Consider the following 18747-nt stretch of genomic DNA (forward strand, 5'->3'; position numbering starts at 1 on the left):
GTGATTGATTTATATTACAGTAGGTGAATCCGTCTATGTGCATGTAAGTATTTGCACAGGTGCCACGACTGTATTGGAACAAGGACTGGTAGCATGCTGTTGTCATGTGCAACAGATCCCTAACAGACAAGGTTACTAAGAATTTAACTGTTTGGAATAATAGTCTCGTATAACAAATGTGACCTCGGGGAACAATCTATTGTTGTCTCTCACCTTTGCCCAACCGCTCCAAGGCCAAGAGTTCTGACATTTTCCGCTGGCACAAACTGTCAGCCTCACAGACAAAGACCAATAAATCATCAGCATAACTGTACTGCTGTGCCCATCCATTCGCCCACCCGCTCCCATCCGACCCATCTCCCCTTTCCAGCAGGTCAACACTAGATTCCCCTCCGGCTGCATGTCACCATAATGTATTATAACTGTGCCACACGTTGCCTAACTGCTATCTATAGCCTCTGCTATTCTCGTAGCTGTGAAGAGCAATATAAACAGTGGATACCCTGTCAAGTGCATCTGCTCTGCACAGAGGAGAGGAAAGGGGGGATTCGGTCTAACTGCTACTGTATCTAAAGGAAATATCATCATGGATAAAATGTCATGCTAGGACATGAGATATTTTGATCTGACTCAGCACTTCGTCACTCTTGACAAATGCAAATGTGCTGTTTGAACACTTCAGTTGAGGCGATGGAGCCAAGCAGCTGCCCTGGCTCAGGGACGGACAGTGACAAGCCTGCCCTCGGCAAGCCTTTGGACTCAGGGACCGACAGTGACAAGCCTGCCCTCGGCAAGCCTTTGGACTCAGGGATGGACAGTGACAAGCCTGCCCTCGGCAAGCCTTTGGACTCAGGGACCGACAGTGACAAGCCTGCCCTCGGCAAGCCTTTGGACTCAGGGATGGACAGTGACAATCCTGCCCTCGGCAAGCCTTTGGACTCAGGGATGGACAGTGACAAGCCTGCCCTCGGCAAGCCTTTGGACTCAGGGATGGACAGTGACAATCCTGCCCTCGCCAAGCCTTTGGACTCAGGGATGGACAGTGACAAGCCTGCCCTCGGCAAGCCTTTGGACCCAGGGATGGACAGTGACAAGCCTGCCCTCGGCAAGCCTTTGGACTCAGGGATAGACAGTGACAAGCCTGCCCTCGGCAAGCCTTTGGACTCAGGGATGGACAGTGACAAGCCTGCCCTCGGCAAGCCTTTGGACTCAGGGATGGACAGTGACAAGCCTGCCCTCGGCAAGCCTTTGGACTCAGGGATGGACAGTGACAAGCCTGCCCTCGGCAAGCCTTTGGACTCAGGGATGGACAGTGACAATCCTGCCCTCGGCAAGCCTTTGGACTCAGGGATGGACAGCCTGAAAGTGAGAGTTGACGGGAGCGTTTTTGTGGTGAACAAAGCCCTACTCGAGCAGCACTGTGAGTACTTCCGAGCCCTCTTCCAGTCGGGAATGCGGGAATGCCAACAGGATGAGGTCCATCTGCAAGGGCTGAGCGCTCGGGGATTTGTGTTGGCGCTCCGAGTCCTGGACGGGGATCGCCCCATCCTGGGTGGTGACGAAATCGTGGAAGCCATAGAGTGTGCCACCTTTCTACAGGTGGAGTCTGTGACAAAGCACCTGACCAATATCATCAACTCAGAGAACTGCTTGTTGATGTACCACACGGCCGTGACCTACGGTTTATGGGACCTGTCCCATCAAACTGCTTTATTCATTAAAGACATGTACTCGGAGCTGAAGGAGGATGTTGTGTGCACCTTACCAGAAGACCTAGTGGAGTACGTTGAGTCTCTCATCCCCAGTCGGTACGTCACAGTCTGCAGCCACTCTCCTACCGTCGAGCAGCTCCAGGACTGTCAGAGGACGGTCTGCTACCTGGATGACGAAGATAGAGAATGGAAGGTGCTGAGTCACCTACCCTTAAACACAAGCACCACTATGGCAGGTGTGACCGTGCTAGACAACAAGCTGTACATTATAGGAGGCGTCCACGACGTCAGCAAGAAAGTTGTGGACTCTGGCTTCTGCTACGACCCAGAGAGTGACTCCTGGTCCACTATTTCGAGTCCCCAGCAGCCACGCTACAACTTTACGTTAGTGGGCCACGAAGGCTGCCTCTACGCCATCGGTGGGGAGTTCGACCGGAAGTCCATGGCGTTGGTGGAGAAGTACAGTGTCTCCACGGCCACCTGGCACTTCGCCGCTAATCTCCCCTGCAGAGCCGCCAACGTGGCCTCCACCAAAGCCATGAGCCGCATCTTCATCTGCCTCTGGAAACCCAAAGGCGTTACGGAGATCCACGAGTACGTCCCTGAGAGGGACCAATGGGTCCTGGTCACCACGCTAGTCCGTGACCAGAGCTATGGCCACTGCATGGTGGGCCACAGGGACAATTTGTATGTCATGCGCAACGGGCCCTGCGAAGACTTCCTGATGTGCGTGATGGACTGTTACAACCTGACTACGGGTCAGTGGACAGCCTTGCCGGGGCAATACGCAAACAGTAAAGGAGCCCTGTTCACATCGGTAATAAGAGGAGACTCAGTGTTCACCCTCAACCGCATGAGGACGACGGAGTTCGCTGTGGAGGAGTACAGATGGAAAATCAAGAGAGAGACCAAGGGCTTCGGGCGAATCGGCTCCATGTACACGTTTCTCATGAGACTGCCCAAGACCAAGACTGTGGGAAACACTGAGGTGTTGACAGACGGGCTGGAGTTTGGGAATCGGATCGACTACAGACGCAGAGACTCTCTGCTACAATGCTTTGACTGACTTCCTGTGAATAAGTTTAGTCTTTTAATATCTCCTGACAAACCAACAACAGGACAATGAACTGGAATGCTTTGACTGACTTCTTGTGAATAGGTTTAGTATGCTACTTGGGCCACTTTTAGTAGGCAAACTTGGAATGTTGCAGAAAGAAATGTCATGAATATAGCTGACGATTCCTTTTTCTACATGTCAGAGAGGCATGTTTGTTCTTCATAGCATATTTCTATCTGAATATTACACAGCGTTGTGCCGTTCTGAATGTACTCTTGCACTTTGTACTTCTCTCTACAAATCAACAAATGAGCTAAAGATGTCAATGTCAGAGACAACAGTAATTTGTAAACATTAAAGTTTGCTTCATTCATGACAAGTTGGAAACTCGGAACCTCTGAGTTAAAATTAATTAACATATTGGTTGATTTGGATACTTTCCAAGTGGGAAATATCAGTTTCCTAGTTTTTCCACGTCATGAATGCAGCATATCTTCCAAGAATAATTAAATAGCATTTAAGAAACTCTATAGTAATATTGTCTTCTTTAGTTCTTGAGAAATGTGTTGCCTCAAGTAGACTTCTGGCTAATTTGACTCTTTATCCAAGTGTAGTGTACTATAAAGTGTACTATAATCAAGTGATTCATTACATTGAGTTGACACAGCCCTTTCAGAGAGCTCTTTCCATGAAAGCCAAACACATGTTCAGTAATGTACGTAAAGACTGAAATCCTTTCCTGTTTTTACAACAAACAAACCATTTCTAACCCAGGCTCAGGTCCCCAAGGCATTCGTTGCTAGTGAACAGGGTAAGATAAGGCTGGCAGTGTACAATAAAACATTTCTGTAACGAGTGCATGTTTGCTGCTGTTTCGGGACAGGTATCCCTTGAAGGAGAGATTTGTATTCTCCATGGGATCACCTGTGTAAATACAGGATGATTGAGGAATTCAAATGAATAGATTGTCTTTGGCAGAAGATATATTAAATAATTGTCATTTTAATTATCAAATAAAACACTGTTCAAATAATGTGTTAATGGGTGAGGAATGTTGCTAATGATGTGCAGATTTTCCCACTTATATAACCATTCATTTCCCCTACAGTTAACAGGCAAAAATCTCCCCTGATGATATAAGAATGGTTCTTTCCCTCATTCTTTAGGCTCCAGCAGTGGAGACTGGTGAGGGAGGACGGCTTATAATAATGAATGGAATCAAACAAATGGAAACCAGGTGTTTGATGTGTTTAAGACCATTCCATATATTCAGTTCCAGCCATTACTATCAGACTGTCCTCCCCATTTAAAGTGCCACCAGCCACCACTCGTCTACAGTCTGTTAACAGTCTATGAGTGAAGTTCATTAATAGCAAAGTGATAAAAGAAATGCTCTCTTGACCAAACATAGAGGACCTCTAAAGCTCTCCCGGTCCATCAACAGAAGATAAACATCTTTAATAGATGCCGACTCTTCCCTTTGCTTCGCTGCTCCCATCTAAGTTCTGCCGTGGCTTTGATAGTCAAATAACAAACCTGTATTGTGGTAACCCCGTCCGTCCGTCCGTCGTCAGCGGGGAAAGCATGGCAAAAATGTGGAAGTGTATCCCACACATATCAAGACCTAATATGATGTGGGTGACATGAGTATGATATTACAAGTATATTGAATTTTGATTAATCAGAAATGTGTTTTTTTAAACATCTGAAAACAGAAATCTCAATTATCATATGCATGTGATCTGTACACAATAGTTTTGTATCTTAGGCAAAAACAAATCAAATGAATACAAAAAAATTATTTAATTTTAAAGTGCAAGTTACAGTATGTACAACTTCAAGTGGGTCATTTCAGACAACCTGCGATATAGAAAAAGATTTACAAGCTTCTTTCAGGTTTCGATTTTTTACCCCGTACACACACCCTACAAATACAGATAATGACTTACCAGTAACACAGGTTGCATCCCAAATGGCACCCTATTCCCTATATAGTGTACTACGTTTAAACAGAGCCTATGGGCCCTGGTGAAGAGTAGTGCACTATAAAGGGAATAGGGTGCCATTTGGCATGTAACTATAGCCTACTGAATTTTATAAAATTTGATTACAGATCGAACTTAAGTTAAAAATACTACATGACAAATGCTGTGACACTTGAAATTGACAAAGAAAATTGACAATGGGCAAATCACATCAAACATTGTCAAAACCTGAAATGTAATAAATCGATTGTCTGTAAATTGTATTGTTTAAGTTGTACTTTTCCTAGAAGGCCACTGTTCATTTCCTGATTTGCTAGAATGTATAGTTTTAGTGTGCTCCAGTCAATCAACGTTGTTTCAACATGCAAATTGCAATTTACAAATGACATATCATTAAAAAGGATAGTTCACTGAAAACTCATCATCGCTTTTGCTCTGGACTGAAAGTGCCCAATCTTGAAGACTTGACTGGTGACATACACATTTTTGGGGGATTGTATTAACAGTGGACTAATGAACCAAATAGTAAAATATAGTTTGAGTGAACTATCCCTTTAATATGATACATTAGCTAACATAATTGTTTGTAGTAAACAGGAACTGTGTTTGTGTTGGTGCATGTATGTCTCCTACAATGTATTTTTTGTGGGAGCAGACATTGACCCTGTCATGCCACACGCATCATCAGCTCTTCCAGGGCCCTCTCGCGGTGGTTCTCGTGGACTAACAGAACCTCTTTGATAGCGTTCTGCTGGAAGCCCATCTCATTGAACTGAGCCAGCAGGTGAAGAAACTCCTCAGCCTGAGGGGAGAGAGAGGAGAAACCATCAGATGATAGAGCAGCTTTTACAGTTAAATGGATAGTTCACCCAAATGACATGTTGATTTTCTTACCTTTTTAGCAGTTTATGGACAAGGTAAGACAACACTCCATGCTTTGGTTTTGTTTACCTGGCCACGGTCTCCAATTGCTTACTATTTAGCATTCGGAAGGTAAAGAAGCCAATATGTCATTTTGTATTTTGGGTGAACTATTCCTTTAAATCCAGCAGTACAATTGAATTCAAATGGATTAGTTGTTCGTTAGAGGAAAGCTGTGAGGTAAACAGAGAATAGCAAGATAAATAAATTAATAATCTATGATGTTTACCTTAGTCTCACAGTTGTGGAACATCTCCAGAGCCTCCTCCACCTGAGCCTCGTCGTAGCCCCGCTCACACAGTCTGTCACAGGCCACCAGATAGCGCAGGATCTGCACACAGCAACCACAACACCACAGATTACTACGACTAATAGCATTACTGTCAGTTAGCAGGTAAACAGTTGCCTGGGTAACTGTCTGTCTCTGCACTCAACAGCAGTCTGAAAACCAAATATATTCAAGAGACGAGCATTAGAGACAAAGCAGCCACAAATATGGTTGACAAGGTGATTTGAAGAATATTGATTTTCATATGGTCCTTTCCAGCACGGCTTCAGTAACTATGGTAGATGTGTAACCATGTCAGTGCAGTACAGATTGGTAGTGTGAAAAGGGTAAATGTTTCAGTGTAACTGAGTATTAACTGATGTAGTTATTGTGAATCTGCCACTGTGCTCTGTGGTGTTCAATATCAATATGTGTGTTATTATGGCAAGAGTCCAATTACGCCTAACACAGCAGTATATAACAGATGATTATAAAATCAGATCATATTTCTGCAGTGACAATCTGTTCTCTCACACACACACACACACAAAAGGATGAGGAAGACACATTAGGTGATTCCATTGACACATTATATAAAACAATAATCTGATAGGCCAATCTTGTGTTAATGACATCACACTGAAAAGGAGAAGAACTGATCTGAGATCAGCGGAGTGAAAGGTAATATGTGTGAGAGCAGCGTGACCCATGGCCCTGTTTTAACATGTTGAGCTGGGAGGGAGAGAGAGAGGGCAGGGGATTACTCTGATTAAATAGGTCATTGATTAAAGAGTTGATCCCTGTTAATGTAACTCTCCAGCTGCCTTCTCTCTTCACTGGGAGAGAGAGAAGGAGATGGAAGAAGAGAGATAGAGAGAGGGTTGGGTAAGGATGGAGAGAGAAATAGATAGGAGCAAAAGGGGTGGGCGGTGTAGAGAGAGAGAGAAAGAGGGGCGGGGGGACATAAGAAAAGAGCTGAACCCTGGCTGCAACCTCCACACTGCAGGCTAGGAAACTTTCTAAACCATTTCGCCGAGCCAACTTTAATGTGTCACTTGATTCATGGTCAAGGACACTGATAAGGCCTTGACCAGAGGCAGCCCCTGAGAGCGAGAGCGAGAGCGAGAGCGAGAGAGAGAGAGAGAGAGAGAGAGAGAGAGAGAGAGAGAGAGAGAGAGAGAGAGAGAGAGAGAGAGAGAGAGAGAGATGGGCCACAGGGACAATTTGCTCAGAAATGTGGCACTGTAGCAAATTACACAAACGTGGGGCTTTTGGTTGTATGCATTTGTATTTATTAAGGATCCCCATTAGTTCCTTCCAAGGCAGCAGCTACTTTTCCAGGGGTCCAGCAACATTAAGGCAGTTACAGTGTATACACAATTAAAAATATTACATGACATTACATTTCATAACATGGGTCGTGAGCAATACATTCCTTGCGATTTAACATTTGGGAACTTATTGTACCGTTACAATATGAAGCACAGAGCTAGGTTGACATACTATTCCATATACTTTAGCTGGACTTGATGGAGTTTTCTTGGTGCAATGGAACCAATAGAATAGTCACAAAAGTACAATCCCCGCCCATCTGGCATTCCAGGTAGGCTAAAGCAAACGCTATTACTATTTGAAAGATTTCAAATGGTATGTGAACCCAGGTGTGATGCAGCATTAGGGATATCAGACTTGGTTGGCTTTGAACAGAATAACACAGAGACATCCAGGGGATAAAGGGATATGGTGGAGTCTTTGAAGCACGTCTGCAGTCTGTTGAAGCAGCAGAGGATTAGGGATGTTCAGTGATCTGCTCTCTTTACTTAGAGACAGGACCACTAAGCCTGAGCTAAGGGCCTCTTTACACTAGTCTGACTACACATACTAGTTCCAGGACACATACTGCTGTTGTGTATTAGAGACGGATCTAGATCCAAATCTCTTTCCCAAGCCAAGTCCGATGGTAATGTGGGAAACATCTACAACACATACCCCTCTTTACATGTTCTGTGTAAAGCATAGAATGTATGGTGGAAATACAATGGCTCTGATGCCACATGTCCCAGCAAAAATTACCTTAATTACCTTTTTGATTCTGTAAGCCAAATAAAACATGAAAGGCTTTTAAAATGTCCACTCATTTGTGAATCGTTGCATTAATCAAGTATGCAACATTACGTGCAATATGGTTCAGATGAGAAGCGCCTGTATAGTTTGAATTGCTATACTTATTTTGTTTGACTATATACTATGGTATTTATTGTACGCTAATAGCTGCACAAAAACTTGAAGCAGGAATGTGGCTTTGGCCACACCACATCCAAGGCAAGTGTAAGGATAGTGTAAACATAAAAGTTGCAAATCGGATGTTGAAGAGAGATAAATCTTTATACACATATATTAGTCATGTAAAAGAAAAACAGCCTAAGAGAGGACACGACGGAGAGAGAGACTCCAGAGACCAAAGAGATCAAATTAGCACTTTAAATAACTTTTCCTGAGTATAACTGAAAACATATTTTTAAAAGGGTAATAAGACAAAGATATATAACTATTGTGCATTGGCAATATTTCCTTATGCATTTAATGATGATAAATCTTATTGAATTGAATGGCGAAGGTGCATAAAGATGGCAGAATTCAGAATTGACGTTTTAGCACGATCCACAGATTATTTTTTTAAACTACGGTGCGCAACATGGTTCAATGTGCCAATAAATCAGCACAATCTACTTTTTCGTTCTTTTAAATTGCCGGCGCCCTGAAGCTAAAATTGGGATCATGTACACTCTACTGACGAACATTAAAAAAAGAGTAATGGAGCGCAATGTACAATACGGCGAACTTAGCAAAGCAAGGATTTGTGGCAAGTACATGGGGGTCGCCATCTTTCTGCATCTGCTATTGAAAAAGAGAACAGAGAGAGAGACTAGAAGATGTGGCTGGCAGGATCGGAGAGAGCTCTGTTTCAACTACATTTTATGACAGTCTTATTAGGCTACAACACAATTGGCTGCTACATCATCATATCACTCTGTCCGGTGTGTCAATGATGTCATGTAAAAACACACATTGCTGTGGATAAAAGCCTCTGCTAAATGTCCATAGTGTTGTGCTGACCACAGAATTAAACAGACCACTAGAACGGACATTGGCATTCCGGTGACACAATTACAGGATGGCCATCTTGGTCAGAGAAACTTTCATTCTAGAAACTGGTCAAATTCATGTCTATGAAATGTTTGTAACTGTGTTTTGAGACGGACCTGTTCTGGGCTCTGCTGGCCGGTCTTCTGCAGGGCCATGATGGCGGTGCGGAGCGGATAGCCCCTTTCAGTGATGGCTTGCAGCAGCTCTCTCTCCTCGGGGCTCAGCGCAGACAGCAGCTCCACCGAGGAGTCCAGCACTGACGCAACGTGGGAACCCAGGGGTCGTGAGGCCACCGAGGGAAGGGCCGGCAGGCAGAAGTACGGACTCAGGGACTGCACACACAGGGGGGAAGAGCAGAGGAGAGAGTGTGAGAGAGAGTGAGGGGGAGGGGAGGTGGGAAGAAAACCAGCCCCATAAAGGGAGAGGGTTAGCCTGAAACCCCAGCCTGACTGATGCCTCTCTATTCGCCTGTAGATTGACAACCTGACTGACAGCCTATGTGTGGAACTGGCAACATTCACGCAACATGAGTGCAACATTTATAGTGCATGACAGCACCGAAACGTACACGGCTGGCTAACCTTGAAACACTGGTTTGCTGAGAAATACATTTCCCTGAGTAATTCCACTCGCTAATCCTGATGAACTAATAATAACTTGAGACGATTCCAAGGACAGACTTTACGCTAGCTATATTTAGAGAACACATCCCTCAAAACATTTGAGAAATGTGAATAGGGAAAAAAACTTAATATACTGAGGAGGATGTGTTTTCTCTTTCAACTAACATCCTATATACAGTTTTCTTTACAAAAATATGAATTTAATTTGTTTTTTGTAAAAATGTATTGTACAAATATATCTAAAAGTTTCAAGTTCATCTGAAATACAATCTAGCATATTTCCATTCAACATATCTACTGTATCTGGAGTCCAAGTTGAGCAAATCCCACATGAGCTTGTTGATCTGTGGTTGGCATTAGAATACGTCTGATACTTAGTGTGGGGGTTTAAATACCTCCCTCATCTTTTTCCAGGCCCATGTTGCTCCGAGGCAGAGCCAGTTATAGAACCGTCACACTGCCCCACTGAGGACATCTGGTTTGGTGCTTTACTTTTGAAACACAGCACATGGGAACTAGGAAGTGGGGCCTTGAACTACACAGCCTAGAGAAAACGTTTTTTAAGAAGTGGGAAAACATTCCTACTTATTGATAGAGGCATACCCGGGTGTACCTGAACCCATTCCTACTTATTGATAGAGGCATACCCGGGTGTACCTGAATCCATTCCTACTTATTGATAGAGGCATACCCGGGTGTACCTGAGCCCATTCCTACTTATTGATAGAGGCATACCCGGGTGTACCTGAACCCATTCCTACTTATTGATAGAGGCATACCCGGGTGTACCTGAGCCCATTCCTACTTATTGATAGAGGCATACCCGGGTGTACCTGAACCCATTCCTACTTATTGATAGAGGCATACCCGGGTGTACCTGAGCCCATTCCTACTTATTGATAGAGGCATACCCGGGTGTACCTGAACCCATTCCTACTTATTGATAGAGGCATACCCGGGTGTACCTGAGCCCATTCCTACTTATTGATAGAGGCATACCCGGGTGTACCTGAACCCATTCCTACTTATTGATAGAGGCATACCCGGGTGTACCTGAACCCATTCCTACTTATTGATAGAGGCATACCCGGGTGTACCTGAACCCATTCCTACTTATTGATAGAGGCATACCCGTGTGTACGTGAACCCATTCCTACTAATATAAAATAAGGGGATTGATGAATAGAATAGTATACTATGCTAGATAATACTGAGCTTCTCAGTTGGACAATACCTAGGCAACAATAACGTAAAACTGACACTTTTATCCAAAAAGATGTGCCAATATTCGTGTGTCGATATTCATGATGGTGTACAGCTACAGAAGTTAACTAACGTTGGTGACAGTGGCTAGGTAAACCAATTCAAAGTATGGATTGTAGACCGCTTTCAGGGCAAGGAAACTTAATTTTGTCATTTCGGAGAACTATCCCTTTAACTATCTAACAATACTAATTGATCTATGCAAAGTCACTACCTCTACCTACATGTACATATGACCTCAATTACCTCGACTAACCGGTGCCCCCGCACATTGACTTTGTACCGGTACCCCCTGTATATAGCCTCGCTACTGTTATTTTACTGCTGCTCTTTAATTATTTTTAACTTTTTTTATTTTTTACTTCACACTTTTTTCTTAAAACTGCATTGTTGGTTAAGGGCTTGTAAGTAAGCATTTCATTGTAAGGTTTACACCTGTTGTATTCGGCGCATGTGACAAATACAATTTGATTTGATTTTGAGCCTTCCATTTCTCTACTATATTTCTCCTAATAGGAGGTCATGTCCGTACCGGATGTGTTGGCTTGTGGTGTCTGATGGAGGGGACATTCTCTGTGTTGGCCCTGGTCAATGGGTGTCTGGGTAGGGATGAGGGGGACGGTGGCTTGGGTCCTCCTGGGGGGCAGGGGGTCCCCTGGATACACTCTCTGGAGGTCTCCAGAACAGACAGCGAGTGCTGGCGGAGGTTCTTCCTCCGCTGGTAGGTCACCAGACCACTCTGAGAGACAGGTAGGTTCAGGACGTTAGAGGTGCAGGTCTGCCGTGGGTTCCTCATCCCAGGAACACGCTGATCCGACCTGTACCCTGAACCAGACTCCGAGGAACCCTCTCCCGACGAAGAGCACTCCTCTTCCTCCTCGGAGTCGGAGATGACGAACTTGACCCGGGTGCGCATGTCAACCGGGTTCAGGCTGTGGGAGCGCTGGCGGGGGTTGGGCTCCCAGAAGTCAGAGCTGTGTCGGCTGGCCAGGCGGCTCTCCTGGGGGCTGCTGAAGAGGTGCCAGTAGGGTGGGCTGGAGGGGAGCACCTCGGATGGGGATCTGGGGCCGGGGGGTTGGGGCTGGCTGGGGTAACCTCCTTGGAGGCCCTGAAGCACCCAGTTCTCCAAGCTGAACATGTACTGTTGACAGAGGTGAAGATGGGTTGGTAAATGGTTATTGGTTGATGGGTGGGTGGGTGGATGAATGGAGTGTACTTTAAGAGAACCCTTTAATCACGTTATGTCACTAACATATTTTCGAATACCAACCAATCAAATGGCGAACCAATCAAACAATGAATCAGGTAATCAGTCATTCTAGCAGATGCTTCCTTCTTCCCTCAAATCGCTTCACATTGTTAAAGTGTCACAACTCATCCACTCACCCACCGCCAATGTCTAACACCCACTCGGCTTTCCCTTAGCGATTTGGTCTTTCACTTGGCTCACACTTATCCAATATCATGTGATTAAGAGAAGGAAACGAGGAAGGAAGGATCCAATAAGGCCAAGGACGCAACACAGCAAATGTTTCACTATCAATTTTCCACCTTCATTTTGTCTACATTTATGGCTTTGTTTGCCTTCCCATCAATTTCCCAGACTGTAGGAAATACCCTTGCATGTGATGCCCAAAAACCACCAAACCACGACACCACACATCAGATTGAAGCTGTTCTCTCTGTTAACAAGATGAATGAATTGATCCCAATAGAGGTGTGTGTGTGTGTGTGTGCTTGTGCGTGTGTTTTCAGAATTATACAAAGGTGCCTTCTTCAGCCCAGACTAGATGTTCTTTCCAAATAGCACTCCTGTTCCCTTTATATTCCCTGCGCTACATATGAAATAGGGTCCCATTTGAGACACAACCTAGGTTCTGTTGGCTTTAGATGGATGAGGCTGTCAAACTCAACTCTCTCCAGATCAGAGGAGGTGAAAATAAAATCTTGACATCAGGCTCCTGTAATAATCACACTGGGTTTATCAGAATCTAAACCGCTGACTATGGCTTCAGAGTAATATTAACAATGAGGAGATTATGTATTAGTTGCAGGTGGATGTCTGTTCCCTATATAGTGTAATACTCTTCACCAGGGCCAATAGGGCTCCCATCAAAAGTAGTGCACTATACAGGGAACAGGGTGCCATTTGGGATGCATAGTCTGTCTCCCACAAGCTGGGAGAATAAAGAGACTTGCAGTATTGGGGCTTCGAGAGAAGTCGGAGAGATGTTAAGGTCTACAATGCCTTCTAATGTACATACAATATGCATTGCAAAGGCAGAAGTTAATATATATATTTTTTTAGGAAAATACCTATGAAATGAATTCAAATCCAACCAAATACTTACACAAATTAGCCTGTTCCCAGATATGTTTGTGCTAACTTGCCAATGACCATAGAAGTAGGTGAGTACAGCACAAACAGAACTGGGACCAGGAAACCACCATTTTTGTTGATGTTTTATTAATAATATAAAGGCCATGCCGTAAAGGTATTGATTAAAAAAAATCCCAGCAGAGTTTCTCTGGCCCCAGTATTTAGTTATGTTATAGCTTCAAACTGCAAAGCTATGTAGGGAGGACATCGTACACACTCTGTGTGTTGAGGCCACTGTGAATTTGGAAACAAACCTTACTCGAACCCTAACACGATTAAGGAGAAAGAAATCTTGGCCGAGGTTTTGACAACTAAACCGAAGCGAGATATTTTCCCTTCTCCGTTAAATACACAAACATTTGACTGTATGGACAATGTTGGTGGTCACTGTGGGATTTAGGTTTGGCGGTGTAGTAGTGGACGGGGTCTAAGGCCACCCAGTATCATAATAGTCCTAATTACACTAAGACAAGAGTAGGAGACGTCAGCCATTTTCCCATGACTTCTACTTCTACTTCTTCTACTCAGTAAAAGTCGATGACAACATTGGAAAACAGCGTGATTAAAACACCCGTTGTATATCTGTGTTGTATTTTGAGTGTTATGTTCTGTCTGTGTTGTATTTTGAGTGTTATGTTCTATCTGTGTTGTATTTTGAGTGTTATGTTCTGTCTGTGTTGTATTTTGAGTGTTATGTTCTGTCTGTGTTGTATTTTGAGTGTTAGGTTCTGTCTGTGTTGTATTTTGAGTGTTATGTTCTATCTGTGTTGTATTTTGAGTGTTATGTTCTGTCTGTGTTGTATTTTGAGTGTTAGGTTCTGTCTGTGTTGTATTTTGAGTGTTATGTTCTATCTGTGTTGATGTTCCAACCATGTGTAGAATGGCATTAAAACTTTCTAGTGTCATCAACAAATAAATAAATGATAGCCACAAAACCTATGTCCAATTAGAGAATTTATTTTTATACATCTCTCCTCATCCTGTCATAATAACTGAACTGACAGAACTGGCTGGCAGGGAGATATTTTAAGTAAGTGTTAAGGATAGAGTGTTAAAGTGAAACCCAGAGGGTGTGGGTTGTTCATTTCATACTAAACTGCTCCTTGCAATGATCAGTGATAATGTGGAGTGATACAAGTGAATGGTACTGATGTGTATTCTACCCTCAATCTCTTACACACACCAACCTCTGTCTCCTGCAGTATGGTGAGATAGTCTGGGACAGTGATGTCTGGGGCAGTGATCAGCTCCACCTCTTCCCTGGGCCCCTCCAGAGATCCCAGAAGGGTCTTAAAAGGAACCTCATCCAGACAGGACATCCTCCTGCTGCTCTTCTGGTCACTGGGGGAGAAGAAGAGATGAGGAGTAGGGAGAGGAGGAGGAAGAGAGGAGGAAGAGGAGGAGAAGTAAGAGTAGGAGAGTGGAGGATTGGAGGAAGAGGAGGAGTGAGAGATATCAGTTTTCAACAGTCTACTATTGTCAATCATTGTAACCTGGACTCCAGCTGTTCCAGTAACTAGCATACGGTGGTGAGGTCTGGTACTGAGAGACAAGTGGTAAGGTGACAAGTGAGCTATATTGCCTCTCCTGAAATAAATTACCTGGTATCTCTGTCACATTTAGACAGGATTGGATAAGAGACCAAAACAGATTCTCCTCTTGGTTCCCAGAAATCCCAGACTCTTACACTTTTTCCTTTCTATATCGGTAGATTCTGTTACACAATCTAGGAGAGGGAAGTCTGGGGGTAGAGGATTAAGGATTATAACGTACCACGTCTGACTCTTTCAGTCGTCAACACCTGATGCTCCTCTCCTATTGGCCGAAGGGGATGGAAAACACACGCACGCAAGGCAGAAAGCCAGCATGCACGCATGCATGCACACACACTGCCGTACGAAAGAAAGAATGCAAACACACACTCCAGTAAACCCTCCTTACGCAGACAGGTGTTGTGAGGCTAAAGCATCATCACAACTAAGCCCCTTCACCACCACAGCTGATCATCAACCCCAGTATGGCTGCTACTGTAGAATTAGGAAAATAATACCCTTTTCTTTATATAGTGCACTACTTATCTCTGGTCAAAAGTTGAGCACTATATAGGGTATATATAAAAGAGTGTCATTTGAGGCGTGGCTAAACAGCTGAAAACAGTCATTGTTGCAAATAATGCATTTTTATGTGGCGCAGAATTCTGGGCCCGTATTCATAAAACGTCTCAGGATAGAGTACTGATCTAAGATCAGTTTTGCCTTTAAGATCATAATGAATAAGATTAGGCCTATGTGAACAGGCAGGATCTGATCCTAAATTGCTTATGAATATTGGCCCGGATGTGAGAAGCCTTGATTGATCCAACATTCCTAATGGTACACCAATATGGCCACCAATGTACCCACCACGAGATGTTCATTTGAATAGGAATGTCTGCTCCACAGAACCATAATGAGTAGAATGAATGTCCTCATTCAAGTCAATGATGTCACAATGGGTGGACTGGCAGCCATTTTAAAAGTGTATCCATGAGGATGCAGTCAAACTCTGGTTTGAGGGGCTGTACCCATTATAGCACTACTTGTTTTGATTCTTTGGCTGCCCTTCTAGCTTCAGATGGCGCTGGACTAATGACCAGGCTGGAGACCTAAACAGACAGATGCCGGTTAAGCTTATTAACTTGTTTTTAAAACTCACGAAGAGCGAGACAATGGAAAGTTCAATGACAGTAGACCTACATTGTACAATAAAGTCGTCTGTTTCCATAGTTAAACTGCGTCACTGGAAATGTTTAGTTTTTCAAAATATGTTTTTTTTAAGTAGGACTATCTATCCTTTTTTAAATTAATAACCTATTCAGCAAATATTGTTGTATGATTCCAGAGTGGGGAAACACCTTCCATATTGTTTAACACTTGTAGGCCTATTATGGCCATCATGCAAAGGTGAGGGAAAAATATGAGAAACACATGAGTAGAACCACTAAACCCATAACGCTATGACATGTATTATGTCCCCAGAAGACAATAGTGCCATACACAGGACATTGACTGATGCACAAGGGTTCAATAAGTCACAGTTAACCAAAAGAAGCAAGTTGAAAACTAGTGGTTACTTCTACTATATACTATCCTAACAAGACTAATATCACCCAACAGCACCACTGCCACATGGTAACTATTCCTGTCTCCAGAGGAACTATCATCTCCAGAGGAACTCTCATCTCCAGAGGAACTCTCATCTCCAGAGGAACTCTCATCTCCAGAGGAACTATCATCTCCAGAGGAACTATCATCTTCAGAGGAACTATCATCTCCAGAGGAACTATCATCTCCAGAGGAACTATCATCACCAGAGGAACTATCATCTCCAGAGGAACTCTCATCTCCAGAGGAACTATCATCTCCAGAGGAACTATCATCTCCAGAGGAACTATCATCACCAGAGGAACTATCATCTCCAGAGGAACTATGGTCACCAGAGGAACTATCATCTCCAGAGGAACTATCATCTCCAGAGGAACTATCATCTCCAGAGGAACTATCATCTCCAGAGGAACTAGGAACTATCATCTCCAGAGGAACTATCCTCACCAGAGGAACTATCATCTCCAGAGGAACTATCGTCACCAGAGGAACTATGGTCACCAGAGGAACTATCATCTCCAGAGGAACTATCGTCACCAGAGGACCTATCATCACCAGAGGAACTATCATCACCAGAGGAACTATCATCTCCAGAGGAACCATCATCACCAGAGGAACCATCATCACCAGAGGAACTATCATCACCAGAGGAACTAGCATCACCAGAGGAACTATCGTCACGAGGAACTATCATCACCTCTAGAAAAGCATTTGCTACTCAAACGATAGCACAAGCATTTCAAAACATCCTTATGTGAAAAAAACAGTTGGCGTGACATGAGGCCTTATCCTCATATTGTGTTACTGACTGTACGTTTGTTTATTCCATGTGTAGCTCTGTTGTTTTTGTCGCACTGCTTTGCTTTATCTTGGCCAGGTCACAGTTGTAAATGAGAACTTGTTCTCAACTGGCCTACCTGGTTAAATAAAGGTGAAATAAAATAAAACAAATAAAAAATCATCAAGTAAATACTCAGACTCAACCAAATCCATATCATCACAAAACATTTGCTACTCAAATAATCTGTCAATTTTTTTATGTACCTGTACTTGTTTCTGTGAGCAGTCCCTCTCTTCTCTGTAGTGTGTTCTTCCTCTCTCAGGCGTGGGTTACTGATGTTGTGTGTGTTGTTGCTGCCTCTCCCAACCTGTTGGTAATTAAGAGCAGTGGGCGTGAGGCCTGAGGATACAGGAGGATTAGCCCTCCTGAACCACTATGCTACTGACATAACTCACTGACTTCAGCTGCTTACCTGCTGCTGCCCAGGCACATGTCGACTGGAAAGACCCAGGGAAAACCGCTCCCATTACACCATCACCACATCCCAAATGGCACCCTATTCTGGTATTCCCTATATAGTGCATTATATAGGGAATAGGTATGGGCCCTGGTCAACAGTAGTGCACTACATTGGGAATAGGCTGCCATTTGGGACCACCCCCAGGGTCTGTTAAGGGGGGTGAAGCATTGCAGAGCGTTCAGATATACATATATTTTGTAGAACAGATATAACCCCCAAGCCATAACACATCTACCTAAAATACCTCTGCACATTGATCTGGTAATCCCTGCATTCACCTCCATTCTTGTCTATAATATTTCTCATGTCACTATTACATGTTTTATTCTGCATCTTTGGGATGCAGTAAAGTCTAGACCAGTTGTCAAAAAGAAAGGAGGACCAAGGCACTCTTCATATAATTAATTAAAATGCCTTTATTAGTATGGTATGTTCAATAGAAACAAAGTTGTTTAAAAACCGACGCGTTTCGGCTGCATGGCCTTCGTCAGGGAGTATAGAAAAAGAAGTACACAATGTCCTCTTTTGAAAGGCTTTTCCAATTAGCCCTAATTAGAAGAGGGAGTGGTTACCAAATTGGACACACCTAGTAAGCAATAACATACACATGAAAAGGTGAAATACTGTAGCTATGTTATCATGAGCATACAACTCCAAGCTAGAAGCATCAGAACACCCAGAGAGGCAGTTCTAACCTTAAATATGACTGGGAGAAGTGTCCAGAACAAGAAAGCAACATATTCCACAGTATACTAGAACACAGCAAAACATGAACAACAGTCCAAACATAGCTGAGGGCAATAGAGCAAAATGTCCACTAGATGACAGCAAAATGGACCCATCACAACCCTACAGGAAGGGTGAGAAATCCATATCTTCATTTAAACCAGGGTACTTAGTGGCCTGTAGTTTGTAAATCCAAAAACTTTCCCTTTGGTTTAACTGTT

General features: G+C 43.6%; 2 protein-coding genes across 2 annotated transcripts; one reads left to right on the plus strand and one right to left on the minus strand.

The window, feature by feature from the left end:
• kbtbd13a (kelch repeat and BTB domain containing 13a) lies at positions 1-4589 on the plus strand. The gene has a single exon (XM_055900001.1). It carries the CDS (start codon positions 655-657, stop codon positions 2776-2778), a length of 2124 nt encoding a protein of 707 aa, XP_055755976.1. The 5' UTR covers positions 1-654; the 3' UTR covers positions 2779-4589.
• On the minus strand, positions 4554-18209 carry ubap1lb (ubiquitin associated protein 1-like b). The gene is made up of 7 exons (XM_055900009.1): positions 17753-18209; positions 17544-17647; positions 14544-14697; positions 11509-12117; positions 9207-9422; positions 5905-6006; positions 4554-5556 (listed from the first exon to the last, which is right to left on the minus strand). The coding sequence occupies exons 3-7, from the start codon at positions 14673-14675 to the stop codon at positions 5422-5424; spliced, it is 1194 nt and encodes a 397-aa protein (XP_055755984.1). The 5' UTR covers positions 14676-14697; positions 17544-17647; positions 17753-18209; the 3' UTR covers positions 4554-5421.
• Positions 18210-18747: the final 538 nt, after the last annotated feature.

The sequence above is a fragment of the Salvelinus fontinalis genome, chromosome 35 (genome assembly GCF_029448725.1).
Source record: "Salvelinus fontinalis isolate EN_2023a chromosome 35, ASM2944872v1, whole genome shotgun sequence".
Classification (NCBI taxonomy): domain Eukaryota; kingdom Metazoa; phylum Chordata; class Actinopteri; order Salmoniformes; family Salmonidae; genus Salvelinus; species Salvelinus fontinalis.